Consider the following 15,197-nt stretch of genomic DNA (forward strand, 5'->3'; position numbering starts at 1 on the left):
CCTACTCTGATTCCCCCCGAGTGGTGGCCCGTCCCCGTATCTCCTCGGTATGCCTCCTCCCTTTGTGTTTGTTTGTTTATTTATTTATTCGTTTTTTTTTTTTGTTCCCCCTAGCTTATTATATTATATATACATGTGGGGTTTTTTTTCTTTTTTCTCCCCTCTCTACTCTTTAATCTACATCTTGCCTTACAAATATATTTACATACATACTGAATAGAGATGTACATGCACAGCACTGTTTTGTTTGGTTTTGCCTTGTTTGTTTTTGGCTTATTGTTTCGTTTCTCCTGTATTCATGTTGTTGTTCTCACATACTTTGTTCTAATAATAATAATTAAAAAAACAAGCAAAAAACCCCCCCCATATATATTATATAAAAAATATATATATGTGTGTGTGTGTGTCTACACATGTGTGTGTCTAATATATATATATATATATATATATATATATATATATATATATATGTGCATATATGTATGTATGTATGTATGTATATCTCACAAAGAAAAGGAAGTGAGGATGGGATGCTGGAGGGACCTTGTTCATGATGGAGGCACATTTGGGCAGGTGGTGCTCTTTTGGGCAGGGAGGGGCTGCGAAGGAGAAAGCAGAAAGCAGCCGGGTGGGAATGAGCGTTAAAGAACCCCTCCCTAATCCACACTTAATCTCCGTAATGATTCCACAAATGTCAGGCGAACCCAAGGCGCAGGGTTTCGAGGGGAGATTAGAGGATTAATCTGTATTACAGACACCTCCCTCTTCTGGAGACAGAGGGGCAATGAGGAGTGGGCAAGAGCGCAGGTAAAAGTGTGTGTGTGTGTGCGCTGTCTACTTTATAAAGTATAACTTAATTTAGGTGTTCACATAGCCTTACAGAAACATCACGTGTCATAAATGTTCCTGTCTGACTGTGAGTGAATCGGACAATTGGCTGATTGCTGCACATTTATATATCTATATATCAGTTTAGTTCCCTGTGTATCATTCTGCTCCCACTCGTTATGCATGCTTGTCATATTGACGCTTGGACGCTCACATATTGTGTGTTAGATGTATCTAGCTCCTGTGTGTAACACTCGCTGCTGGAACAAGTGTTTTCATTTCCCCATACAGGATTAAACAAGTTTATCTCCTCTAATGATCCAGCTCGTTCTTTTAGTCTGTGGTCATGATTTTGAAAACAAACAAAAAAAAAGGCGCAGCTCCTCATGTTCTGTGAACATTATGTGCTCACGGATATAGAAAAAGAAAAAAACATGTTCATGTGAGAAATGAAAAACGATGAGATGGAAAAAACAACAGTCGTACCACTTTGTGTGGACAGAGTCATGTGACTCCTCACACGTGAGGGCGTGACTCTTCGGCAGTAGTACATGAGCATGTGAGTGATTTATTGTGAGCCTGTAAGAGGACCTCGACTCTAGGAGACCTCAGGTGAGCCCGTTGCCTTCAAAACCGTTTGATTGACAGGGAGACTGATTAAACCCCGCCCCTCTCGCGCGCCGGATGGTTGTGCATCCCGGAGCGGATCACGTGCTCCTCTTACTGTTTTGTCTGCATTGTTTGCGGATTGCTTTCTGCACACCTGAATATCACAAACTTTTTTTTTAAAGAAGGAATCTCAATTCCTCCATCACGCGCTGCATTTATACACATAATTATATATCATCTTATTTATTATTATTATTTATCTCCCCATGACACACACTCGTCATAAACTCCCCCTCAGGGACGTGTGGAAGGTGTATGTCGCTCAATAAATGTCTGATAATATATATATATAATATATCTATCTGCAGCGCTGTTTGTTTTAAATCGGTGATGCAAGCAGCGTGCAACATATCCATCCCCATGCTCTCCGGCGAGCGCGCGCGCTCCAGATCCAGTCCGGCTTTTGCTTTCACCGTGTCTCTCTCAGAGCGCTCGCGCGCAGAGCAGGACACAGATCTGCAGACGCGACGTGTTCACGAGCCTCATTCTGCAGCGCGTGAAGTGTGATATATTTATCCTTTTCTTCCTTTTTTTTCTTTCTTTTTTTTTGGGACACGTGTTTAATGAGAGTGCAAATAACATTGAGGACGCGGCGGTTGAACCCAAAAGCGCGCGCGCGCTCGAGTGAGTGAGTGAGCGAGCGTCGCGGAGGAGGGAGAGAGACGCGCGCGCACGCACGCACACGCACGCACAATAGGCAGCAGCACTCAATTGACCGGGACGCGCACACAGTCCGAGGTGATTATTTTCTCCCAAGATGGACAGCATGGCTGTGGGACACGTAACCGGAGCGTTCACCAGAGCGAGCGCGTTCTCTTAGACCCGGGACAGTCCTGTGATCCGATGGAGTTTAGGACGTTATTCTTTTTGTAAAGCTGTTACTGTAAAGTGACCGTCACTCCAGAGAGTTTCAACATCCCGGCCTCCTACTGGAATCCTACTGTTTATTATTATTATTATTATTATTATTATTAGTGGTGCTCTGTATTATTGACCTGGTTTCAGAATGTTCCTCCGTCTTCATTGAACCCTGTTTACGTTGGCGTATAAAATACATTTTTTTCCTATGACTGTTGTGTCTGAAGAATGTACCTGCTTGATGGAAATTGCGTGGAGAGGATGGATCGGGGCACGCCGCAAAGGAAAACCGTGTACAGGATCTCTCTCACCTTGGTGAAAAGGGAGAGCTTGCAAGAAGGTGGCGGTGCGGCTCCGATGCACCGACGGCTGGAGAACCCCAAGGTGGGTGCGTATCGGAGGGAAGGCTCCGTAGAGATCCAGCGCAGTTGTCTCCTGGAACAGGTCAAAGAAGTGGAGGACGAAAACGACGAGCTGTCCTCGCAGGCCTACCGGAACTTCCGAACATTTAGCACCGGGCAGCTGGAACTCGGCAGGTCGAAAATCACCCGGAAGGTGCTTAATTTGCGAAGAGATAACGCGATGGAGTCGAGCGAGATGCGCACCAGGACGTCGCCAGAGGATGCTCGAAGATCGGACCGGGTGGAAAATGGTGCTCATCTGCACGAAAGTAATGTGCTAGGAAAAGCTGGGGATGAGAGTAATGGAATTAAAGATGTTGAGACTGAGGTAAGCTGCAGAGGAGCTGCTGGCAACGGGGAAAATGTGGGTGTTAAAATGAACAGAATCCTCCAGACTTCCAGGAGTGCTGAAGAGCAGGTCAGCAGATGTGCTGCTGAGGATCAGGCATCTGGAGAAGGTGGCAGTCTTCCCAAGGACAACAGCCTTGCTTCTTTGCTCGCCAAAGAGGACGGAAGTCCTGCGAAGCAGGCGCCCCAGACCCCGCCGGTTAAGAGGCACCCGAGCTTGCTGCGTCGGAGTTTCAGCTTTCGCCACTGGGCAGGAGGGGAGCTGCTGCGGCTCCGAGCCCTCTCCAAAGAGAAGCATCACAGCAGCTCAGGCTGCATTGGGCGTGATGAGACCCAGACTCGGTCCTCCGTGGTCCTGCAGAAACCAGCCGTCGAGGAGTCTGACAAGGACGGCGCTCTAGACGTGGACGAGGTCTTTGTTCAGGTGGACTCCTCGAAAGATCCCAGCCGCAGGGACCGTGCCAAGGGCAAAAACCGCACGCTGGACAACAGCGATCTCCTCAGGCTCTCTGAGAAACCCCTGGTAGAGAAAGAGAGCTTTCTCCGAACAGCCGGCCTTCGCGCCAGCGGCCAGGAGCGCAGGCTTCTTCGCTTCTTCAGCGGGATCTTCATAAAGAAGGACAGTACCTCCACGCCCGTGAGCAGCCCCAGCAATCGTTCCCTTTTCAAGAATGGCCTGATGAGCTCCCAGAGGAGGGCCGTCAAGGGATCCTCACAGTCCAGCACTGAGAGTGTGAACGGCTTCCTGCGGGACGGTAATACAAGTTTCCGTCTTTTACCCCCCCCCCCCCCCCCCGCCTCTTTCTGTGATCGGTGTTAAATCTTAAAGAACGGGAGTGTGTGGAACTGCTTGGTGGTGAAAAGTCGGGCTGGGGGCTGGAGAGATGTTTGTTTATTTTGGACACAGGGGTGATGTTTAGCTGCCATTCTTTAGGGCTTTTTGTGTTTGCGTTTCATTACAGCGTGTCTAGTCTTTCATTAGCTGCTCCTCTTTCTCTCTGTCTTGCTCTCTCTCTCTCTCTCTCTCTCTCTCTCTCTCTCTGTCTTTTTAAACTAAACGTTGACTCTCGTTCCCTCTCTGTATTGCTCGTCTTTTTGACCTTGTCCGTTGATATGCAAGCCTGTGTGTGTAATGGGTTCCTCCTCTTGCCTAGTTGCATTTCTCTTTTGGAAGGGAAGACCTAATTTGCTAAATGGAAGGACCTGAATAGTGAATTGCCCACTTAAAACAACATTTACAGCTCTCTCTGTGGCTTCATATGCATGATCTATCTCTGAATGAATGTTCTTGGTGACAGCGGGTCACTTGAGATAACCCCTCCCCCCCCACCACCACCAACGACGACTGTCTGTGATATGGTAATGGGGGAGCTTCTGGTAGATTCTTCGTATGCACTGAAAGTGCTGTTAATGAATTACCTGCCTGGGTGTGAGCCAAGGGCCATCTGGTGCCTCAGAGGTGAGCCGTACGTCCCGAAAGACAAGCTGGTCTCGTCTGCTGAGAGCACAATTCTTCATGCGCTTTGTGTGACTTCCTTTGTATATAGAGCCCAAGCATTTTTTATTTATTTTTTTTTCTTCAGTCCTTCAGATAAGAACTTTTAAATCGGAATAGAAATAAGCGAGTCCGGTTATATCTGAGGTTAAACTTCAATGAAGAGGCCGTGTCCGTTTTAAAGGTTGCGACCTGTACGGTGTGTTTAGATAACAGCGCGTTAACTGTGTGTGTGTGTGTGTGTGGTGTAACATTACCAGTGCTGAATGGTTGTTTCCACATTCTGCAGATTCTTTAAGCATTCCTGAAGTTAAGATCGGACTCTTTCGCACGGCATAGCCACTAATTAGATATCTACTGTAGCTGGTAACTTTCAGTTGTTGGTTGAAATGTTTTGGGTTAAATATGGAGCCCTGTTGCAAGACTTAACGAAAGGCCCGTGCTGCAGCGTAATTGCCGAGTTGTTTATTTATTTATTTATTTATTTATTATGCCGAGTGTCCTGTGTACAGCGCATGTGCCTTTGTTCGGGCATTGTTCGGATCATTTAGCACTGCGGTGCTGGCGTACAGAACGAGCTTTTCTCGGTGCCATGTGTTCCTGCATGGAAGCCGGATGTGAAATAGCATTCTGTAGTGCGCAGTCAGCACCATCGGTCTGCAGGCTTCAGATCCAGATGGGATCTGCGCAAAGAGTCTTTTAGGCTAAAACCGCGTTATGGATTTTGTTTCCGTATGGCACAGTCGGTGATGCGCTGACGTTATTGCGTATATATATATATATATATATATATATATATATATATATATATATATATATATATATATATAAAATATGAAGTTTCTGAGGCTCGTTCAGTTCTGTAAACATATTTTCAGGAACATAAACAGTAAAGCACTTGGTTGTTTGTGCTTGCAGGAGAAAAGGCAGGATGTTGGCAGGGTCCTCGATGTGGAACAGAAAGTCTGTGGCCTTCAGATCTTCTAGGTGGTTCTGTACAGCATGTCCCCAAAGTGTCAGGCGAGAGGGCTGATTAAAATGACCACAGACAACAACAGACAGCAGATAACTTGTGTATTATTTTTGTGTGTGTGTGTGTATATATATATATATATGTATATATGTATACGTGTATATGTATATATGTGTATCTATGTGTGTGTATGTGTGTGTGTATATATATATATATATATAAAATGTTTGTTCCCAGCCCCTTTTATTATTCTCGATACTGGAATCTTGGCTCTCGTTTAGCGAAGTGCTATCTAAATAAATGTCGGTAGAACTAGCATATATTCCCAAGCCCTTTTTAGCCTCAGTAAAGCATCTATATTTATTCATTTCCCCTCAATTACATGGCGGTGGTAAACTCCAGGGGGATGTTTCAGTGCAGGCATCGAGCTTTTCACAGATGGAGGTCACTCTGACTCGCGGGTTAATGGTGTCAGGTATTTGTGGCCGTTGGTGTATGACCTATATTTGCAGCCATGCGGAGTTGATGCGTGTTGCGCGCATGGATTTATGGAGGATTGGTTGCAGTAGGAACTTGCGGTCGTAGATTCTTGTGTAAGCACGGCGGGACACACACAGATATACGTACCGCTACTAAGAAAGATGCTGTTAGACGCTCGTCGTATTTGATCGATCAAGGGATGTTCTGCCTTCCTTGCATGTCCAGAACCCTGAAGTGTAGATGGCGTAACAAGGGATTACAGCGTAGTTCGGGATAACTGCAGTCCGGCGTTTCCGTTCCAGTCTCATCACACAGCTGCCAGGGCTAAACGTGCCGTTTCGTTCCCGTAGAGTAAGTGAAGCTCGGCCCAGCACGATCACGGTGCACAAATTTGACCAAAAATCTTGCCAGAATCATCCACTGCTGAGTGTTGTGACCCCTGATCTCAACTCATCACCAAAGAACTCGTTTATGCTTTAGCTTTACTGTGTAATCGAAAGAAAGCACGTCTATCTTTCTGCTTGGGTTTAATGTCCGTCTGTGTGCTTCTTTTCTACGAGGAACTTCATGTGCACCGCATCTATGACGCGAACTTTTACTTTTTTTTTTTTTTTTTTACACTTTAGTCATTTGTACCAGCCTCTATATATTCTCTACTCAACATGCATCATCTGCCCAGCACGTAAAGCTTGTAAGAAATAAAGAAATAGTGTGCGTGTAAGGCAGCAAAAAGGCCATAACGAGGCCTCTGTGGCTCGTCCTGGCTGCGGAGCGGCGTAGAAGCAGAACCATGTAGAAATAATGAGCCTTGTAGGAGAGCGCAGTATGTCGAGCAGTCCCTCTGAAATGCTGCTGCTTTGCTGAGTAGGTCATAGGCGTATCGTCCGTGGCTGCCGTCTGACCGTAGACGTAATGGAATGCTAGTGGAGTGTAACGTAGTGGCCATGTTACTGGGTAATTCGTCTTTCCAGCATTCCGCAAAGCTAAGAAAGAACATCGCGTTGTTCGCCGTGCGCGAGTCGAGATCAGGTTAACAAAGCCTTAAGACAGCACTGTCGTCAATCCACGCCGTCATCACGATCACCACGAACGCAGGTGTTTACGGAAATAGGCTAATCGCACGTTTTTCGCCGCGGCTTTTCTCCCGCCGCTCGTCTTTTCAGTCGCGTGGTATTGATGATCTCGATGAACATCGAAGACGCTGTGCATTATTCAGCTTACTCACGCGATCACTCCCTTTTTTGTCTCCCTTTCTCTCGCTTTTTTTATTTTTGCGAATTCCCTTCTTGCGCTTTTGTTGTCCAAGTACAGTAATCCAGGACCTACGCACTCTTACCGATTAACGCACTCACTAGTTGATTGCATGAGTGATGCCGTAATATTGTAATGTAATCGTGAAATCGAGCCTACACCCCTCACACGTTGCTGCTGTTGTACACACACACACACACACGCACACGCACAGTGCTTCGCTTTGTTCATGATTGTATAGTCAAGATCAGTCACTGACTACGTTTACACAGACAGCAGTAATCTAATTACCGACCTTATTCTGAACAAGACAATATTCTTATTAGGGCTGTAACTAACGATTGTTTTCATAATCAGTTAGTTGCCTGATTATAAATACTTATATATAATATAAACTAATATGTAAGTTTATATTATATAATAGTATTTTATGCGTTACTTTTTATAAAAGGTAACGCTGATAAACAGTAAACCGAAGGAAGTCGTCGTCGACTCTTGGGTATTAGGCTGAAGCTAGCGGCGTCGCGTGACGTCCGTGTGACGTCATGCGCCGTCGACTAGGAAACCGTTTATACTTCCGGTTAGTGAAAAACCCGCTGGTGTTCCATTTGAGACGATGTTATCTTTCTAAAACTGATACACTAGAGTCTAGTGTGCTAGTGACTAGATGGTAGTGCAGAGTACACGGTGTAAGTGTACAGTACGCCGTTTGGGACACGACTTTAGTATTTACTCTCCTAAGCGTGTTTTCAGGACAGAAGTAACGTCATGAGTAAATACCCCCACCGCACAGACCGACTAATCCATAACGAGATTCGTTAACGATTTTAATAATCGATTATTATCGATTTGATCAATTAGGTATTGCAGCTCTAATTCTGATTACGGTGTGTACATGAGTCGCTTTTAGAACGCTCCTGTCATGTACCCGTTTTACATGTTCTAGAACATAGATCGATTAACAGTACACGTCATTACGTCACCGCGCCACGCCGTCCGACGTTCCTCTAGAATTTCACGTATCGACGTACAGTTGGTCTTCGTTATGGAACCGTATACAGTTTTGGGTGTTTTTATAAACAGACGACTGCTTGAAGCGGTGGGCTGCGTCCCAAACCGCGTACTTACCGTCTATATAGTAGCCGAGATGCATGTATTTCAGCTACTACAGGCCTATAGTAGGCAAGTACGCGGTTTGGGACGCAGCCGTGCTCTCGTTTGCCGTAAAACGCTTGAGCGCTGCCGTGTGTGATCGTGTCCTGTCGCAAAATGCGGTGAAAACTCTCACACGGCGTTCATAATGTGATTAAGGTGCGTACACGTCTGTAATACACGTCCATAATGCGACTAAAACAGGAGTACTCCACCTGTCTTAATTCCATTCGTGTTTACTTCGAGTATGACTTTAATCGGATTAAGGTCATCGGTAATGGCTGTCTACATGCTGGCTTCTCAATCAGAGTATCGTCTTAATCGGGTTCATATCGGATCATCGTCGTCCATGTAGACGCACTGAATGTGGGCGTGTGTGTGATTGAAGTTGCTTTTAGTGCGAATGCAGCATGTGTGAAGGAGAACAGCATGCGAATGTGTTGTCTGTATACGTGAGACGTGTTGTAGCGGTGTGTGTGAGTGGGAGAAGAGTGTAAGTATGAACAGCGAGTGCGTGCGTACGTGCGTGCTGCATCGCGTCATGAAACTTAGGACTTTGCAGCGAAAGGTGGTTTTTCTTTCATCTTATTTGTTCAAGTGTTTCTTTTCTGCAACACTGACATTTTAAGAAATCAGTAACACCTATACGTCGTGACCGCGTCTTCAAGTAGCGTTGTGACACTCGTGCTATTTTCCCCCAGCTCTAATGAGAGTGGCTTATAGACTGAGAGTGCTGAAAACCTGCCTCGCTCGCTCACTCGCTTAGAATAAGAAATCAGTAACACCTATACGTCGTGACCGCGTCTTCAAGTAGCGTTGTGACACTCGTGCTATTTTCCCCCAGCTCTAATGAGAGTGGCTTATAGACTGAGAGTGCTGAAAACCTGCCTCGCTCGCTCACTCGCTTAGAATTTCTCGCTTCTTGGCTTGTCTCTCATTCAGCTTGCGGTTAATTAAGTAGCAGGCTTGTCAGCACAGGGATCAGGAAGGTCCCTGTGGATTACCACCCGTCCCTGATCCAGATAGTCCTCGCTCTGCATCGCTGCGGACATGCACACACTTTACACTGAAACGACTGGAAAAGAGAACACAAGGCGCAGACGGTCATGAGGAAAGTGCATGCTCTCTAGAAGCTGCGCTGCTGTTAATGTCAAGCGTGTTCTTACTTTCTTACATTCCGGTATTAAGGTCAGTGGATTCGCGCGCGCGCGCGTGTGTGTGTGTGTGTGTGTGTGTGTGTGTGTCAGAGAGGGGGAATGGCTAGATTAGGACTGCTGTGCATGCTCAGGGGAGAACCAGATGCTACGCAGCAGTACGCAGAGTTTGGGGCGTTTCTGGTTTCATGCATATTTCTCAGCCGTCTCAGAGGTATGGCTCTAGTTTAAAAGCGTGTCTGTGAAGGTGTGAGCTTGTGTATGACTGCTGTATAATAAACAGGGTTTTTAAGCACACCCCTGCCTCCATGCTGAGGGTATATTAGGCTTGTTTGATGTTCCTGCACAGTATTAATGACACTCCACGATCGGGTGAGTTGTCCTTTAGAAACTCGCTGCCCCGGTGATGTCCAGGTCATTTACATGGAAATCTATTGACACTCAACAGCACTATTGGATGGTATTATTTTTATTTATTTATTTTTTGTTGGGGGAGGGGTTTCTTTTTAAATCTGTTCTGGATGATTAAATGGTTGATTTTTGATTTTATTTTCATTTTTTTTTTAAGCAGAGAACAATCATCATGGGACAATAAGCCTCAACTGTACAGGTGTATCTCAGAAAATTAGAATATCATGGAAAAGTTCATCCCCCCCCCCCCACCCCCATAATTTAATAAAAGAATCTTCTATATATTCTAGATTCATTACACATAACGTGAAGTATTTCCAGCCTTTCTTCATTTTAATCTTGATGATTACGGCCTACAGCTCACGGAAATCAAAAATCCAGTATCTAGAATAAAGAATTTATAATACAGAAATGTCGACCGTCTGAAGAGAATGCTAATTTAAACACTCGATACTCGGTCTGGGTTTTAATCCTTTTGCATGAATTACTGCATCAGTGCGGCGTGGCCTGGAGGCGATCAGCCTGTGGCACTGCTGAGGTGTTCTGGAAGCCCAGGTTGCTTTGATAGCGGTCTTCAGCTCGTCTGTATTGTCGGGTCTGGTGTCTCTCAGAGATTCTCTATGGGGTTCGGGTCAGGCGAGTCGGCTGGACGATCAAGCACAGTAACACCACGGTCACAATCCAGTTACTAGAAGTTTTGGCACTGTGGGCAGGTGCAGAGTCCTGCTGGAAAAGGAAATCAGCATCTCCATAAAGCTCGTCAGCAGATGGAAGCATGAAGTGATCTAAAATCTCCTGGTAGACGCTGCATCGACTCTCGACTTGAGAAAACACACTGGACCAACACCAGCAGATGACATGGCACCTCAAATCATCACTGACTGTGGAAACTTCACACTGGACTTCAAGCAGCTTGGATTCTGTTCCTCTCCACTCTTCCTCCAGACTCTGGGACCTTGATTTCCAAATGAAATGCAACGTTTACTTCCATCTTCCCCGTGATTGTGGTTGTGTACTGAACCAGACTGACAGATTAAAGACTCACGAAACCTTTGCAGGTGTTTTGAGTTAATTCGCTGATCAGAACTCTCCTCAGGTCGACATTTCTGTATTATAAATTCTTTATTCTAATGTTTTGAGGAGCCGGATTTTTGATTTCCATGCGCTGTAAGCCGTAATCATCGAGATTAAAAAAAAAAAAAAAAAAAAGGGGGCTTGAAATATTTCACTTCATGTGTAATGAATCTAGAATATCTGAAAGTTCCACTTTTTGAATGAAATTACAGGGGAAAAAAAAAACACGGAATTTTCCACGATATTCTGATTTTTTGAGATGCACCTGTACATCTCACTCGAACACTTCCTGGCTTAATTGTTAATCCCCTCTCTTTAAACGCCTCAGCTTATCAGTAGAAGGAACCGATTCACATGAGGTCGTACGTTTGGGAATAGAAACCGCTCTGTCGCTTCCACCTGGCGGATGAGTTAAAAGGTCGCCGTGGCCGTTACAGAAGCAGCTCATACACTAAGAGCTGTTTTCAGTTGCTGCTTTGCATGACCGTCTGGCTAAGTGGCTTTTTGACTCTGCATGCCCTCGGGCATGAATACGGTACGCAGGTTTGGGTGTTTGGAAGGAGAGTCATTGTGTTTATTTTTGGACGGTTTTCCAAAGATTATCTTTGTTATCATAGACTTGGGTGGAAAGAGTAACGTGCAGGGTTATTCTGGAATATTCTGGGCGGGAACATTGATCCGGGCGCACGGGAAGCAAGGTTGGGCGTGCCAGTGGTGATTTGGCCCACTGAAGTATGTGGGCAACAGATATAGAGAAGAAAGGGAAGGAAAGATTCACACTGCTCAGTACACGTGCTTAGCAGTAGTGCATTACGCACAGGCTCACTTAAAGCAGATCACATGTAAGACACACATTGCAGGATGAACTTACTCACTTAGATCCCCGTCACCTTCCCTCATGTATACAGATGTTTTTGAAAATGTCAGTTGTTCCGCAGTGTTGTTGTCTTCCCTCCAGGCTTGCTTCTTCCTGCGCTTATTGAACTCCGCAGGCCGAGCTTTCATGGCTGCTCACCTCATATAACCTCATATAACCAGCTGACCAGCATGTTCGCCGTGCTTTGTTTATTGCCCGCAAGAGTGCCGCATAAATCCCTAAAGAATAGCACAGCAGAAGTTGCATTTTATCAGAGAGAGAGAGAGACACTGCCTTGTACTGGAGATGTGGAGGAATTCCAAAATTGTGTGTCTGTGTGCGGGACAAAATGTGAAGATCAGCTGGTACTCCGTCAGCCTGACTGCAGGTGTCACCTGTCCAGGCCGTCTACGATCGTAGTACCTGTGAGAAAGAAGTCGATCCCGGCCGAAGTCCGATCGCAGCCTCTTAATCGCGCGTGCTTTTGCTCACGTGCTCGGCATGGCGGCCTGCTTGGCGTCATGGCCTGTTCGTACTCAGGCGTGCAGATGGAGCAGGCTCTTAATAATCTCTGAGAGTGGAAAATGTGTTACTTAGACATGCCTGGTCTGTGGGAAGCAGAAGTGGCCTTGAAATAGCTCCAAAGCCCGGAGGGTTCAGAGCTTCCCCTTCACTCATAAGTCATCCGCTCATCAGGACTCAAATGGGAGCGACATTGAGGAACTGATGGGTGATCTGGACACGAGGCCTCCACACTCTCTGCTCTAGCAGATCACAGTTTGACCCGGGTAGCATCCTCATACTGTGTGTATTATGGTGCCATCTCTGTCATCCCGTATGTGTTTTGTTCACCTTACGTAGAGGTCATATCCTTCCTCTTGCTGTCACTAGGTTTAGCTGAGCTTTTTTGCTTGGACAGGTGGTCAGGGTGTGCTTATTTTCTCCTGTGTAACCGCCCTGCTGTCTCCGCAGAGCCGAGCCGGTATGCACATTTCCACACGTCTAAGCACTTTACTAGGACCCCTTCTCTCTCTGTGTCGTTCTCTCTCAGGCTTTATTTTGGCATGCTTTGTTTTAAGTTTGCTTGCTGATGAGTCCATTTTCAGCAGCAGGCGTGCTAACATTGTTGTCAGCTGCAGGAAGCTGAGCTACAAAAACAGCTGTGCTTCCAGGGAGTCATATTACCAGGGAATATCAAAATTCATAGTATTTTCCTTCATGCCTATATGGAGCTGTCAGAAAATAGGAGCTCGTACCTTAAGCTCTGACATTTTGCACACAAACTGGAATGGTCTTTTTATTACCCATGGGTCCAGTCATAAAGATTTCAGCTGTGTGAGTTTGGTACCTGCCAAAAATTGCTACCAGGAAGAAGTATGTGCGTGTGGGGTTGCAGTACTATTCATGGCCAGCAGGTATAGGTGTGAGTGGGACTGTTCCCACCTGCTCACCTAGACACTCTTGACCAATCCCACACACTCCAGCAGAACGTTTGACCAATCCCACACACTCCAGCAGAACGTTCGACCAATCCCACACACTCCAGCAGAACGTTCGACCAATCCCACACACTCCAGCAGAACGTTCGACCAATCCCACACACTCCAGCAGAACGTTCGACCAATCCCACACACTCCAGCAGAACGTTTCACCAATCCCACACACTCCAGCAGAACGTTTCACCAATCCCACACACTCCAGCAGAACGTTTCACCAATCCCACACACTCCAGCAGAACGTTTCACCAATCCCACACACTCCAGCAGAACGTTTGACCAATCCCACACACTCCAGCAGAACGTTTCACCAATCCCACACACTCAAGCAGAACGTTTCACCAATCCCGCACACTCCAGCAGGACGTTTGACCAATCCCACACACTCCAGCAGAACGTTTCACCAATCCCACACACTCCAGCAGGACGTTTGACCAATCCCACACACTCCAGCAGAACGTTTCACCAATCCCACACACTCCAGCAGAACGTTTCACCAATCCCACACACTCCAGCAGGACGTTTGACCAATCCCACACACTCCAGCAGAACGTTTCACCAATCCCACACACTCAAGCAGAACGTTTCACCAATCCCACACACTCCAGCAGGACGTTTGACCAATCCCACACACTCCAGCAGAACGTTTCACCAATCCCACACACTCAAGCAGAACGTTCGACCAATCCCACACACTCAAGCAGAACGTTTCACCAATCCCACACACTCCAGCAGAACGTTTGACCAATCCCACACACTCCAGCAGAACGTTTCACCAATCCCACACACTCCAGCAGAACGTTTCACCAATCCCACACACTCCAGCAGAATGTTTCACCAATCCCACACACTCCAGCAGAACGTTTGACCAATCCCACACACTCCAGCAGAACGTTTCACCAATCCCACACACTCCAGCAGAACGTTTCACCAATCCCACACACTCCAGCAGGACGTTTGACCAATCCCACCCACTCCAGCAGAACGTTTCACCAATCCCGCACACTCCAGCAGAACGTTTCACCAATCCCACACACTCTATCTAGAACTATTCAGATGTTGTTTGTTTTATTGTAGTATGTTCTGATTTATTTCAGCACATATGATGTTATTTTGCACATTTTACGGTATCTTTGGCAGTGTAAACTTAAGCTGAGTGGTTGAGCACACATTTTCTGTGATTAGTCAAAGTGCTAGTTGTCTCTCAATCCGATTGGCTGATGCCGACCCGGTGAGAGAGACAACTGTGGATTAATTTACACGGCAGTGTGTGAGAACGTTTAAGAAATCCATGAATGATCGTGGGGTGGCTTGGAAAACATGCCATACGATGCACAGATGCCAAACTAAATGACGGGTGTGCATGTTTGTGCATTTCGAACATATCTTGGTTTGTGTGAAACATAAATATTTGCGGCTCACTTTATTTTTACGTGGCTCATGATATTTATTTGCAAATTGTGCAAGAATAATGCGCTCACAAGTACAGTGTGTGAGACACCACGTATAGAGACAGACAGAATAGTCTGCGTGTTGGCGTTTGCTGTTAAAAGCCAGCTTGTGCCGTTTTATTTGTTTCATTTCTCAAAAACACCCAGCATAGACATAGAGAAATCCAGTTCTCCAGTCACATGGCTGACGTCTGAAGGTTTGGGTTGAAATGAAAATGACTTAATATATTTTTAATTCCATGACCTTTGTGAGGATTATCCGTTTTTGGCGAAATGTAAGAAATTTGAACTCCTTTCCTC

The 15,197-nt window shown here is 46.0% G+C and overlaps 1 protein-coding gene across 5 annotated transcripts in view; it reads left to right on the forward strand.

Annotated features, from left to right (window-relative positions):
* agap1 (ArfGAP with GTPase domain, ankyrin repeat and PH domain 1) overlaps positions 1-15,197 on the forward strand; it is a 190,055-nt gene that overhangs the window by 50,001 nt on the left and 124,857 nt on the right. For 2 of the 5 annotated variants that reach the window (XM_053637456.1, XM_053637458.1), the window contains exon 1: positions 1,089-3,859. The exons of 2 other annotated variants lie outside the window; for them this stretch is intronic. In XM_053637456.1, the coding sequence (XP_053493431.1) occupies positions 2,584-3,859 (1,276 nt within the window). In that variant the 5' untranslated portion in view covers positions 1,089-2,583. Of the gene's footprint in view, positions 1-1,087; positions 3,860-15,197 lie in introns of those variants that run through there. One more of the 5 variants, XM_053637459.1, reaches the window with a different exon arrangement.

This window comes from Ictalurus furcatus, chromosome 12, assembly GCF_023375685.1.
Source record: "Ictalurus furcatus strain D&B chromosome 12, Billie_1.0, whole genome shotgun sequence".
NCBI classification, from domain to species: Eukaryota; Metazoa; Chordata; class Actinopteri; order Siluriformes; family Ictaluridae; genus Ictalurus; species Ictalurus furcatus.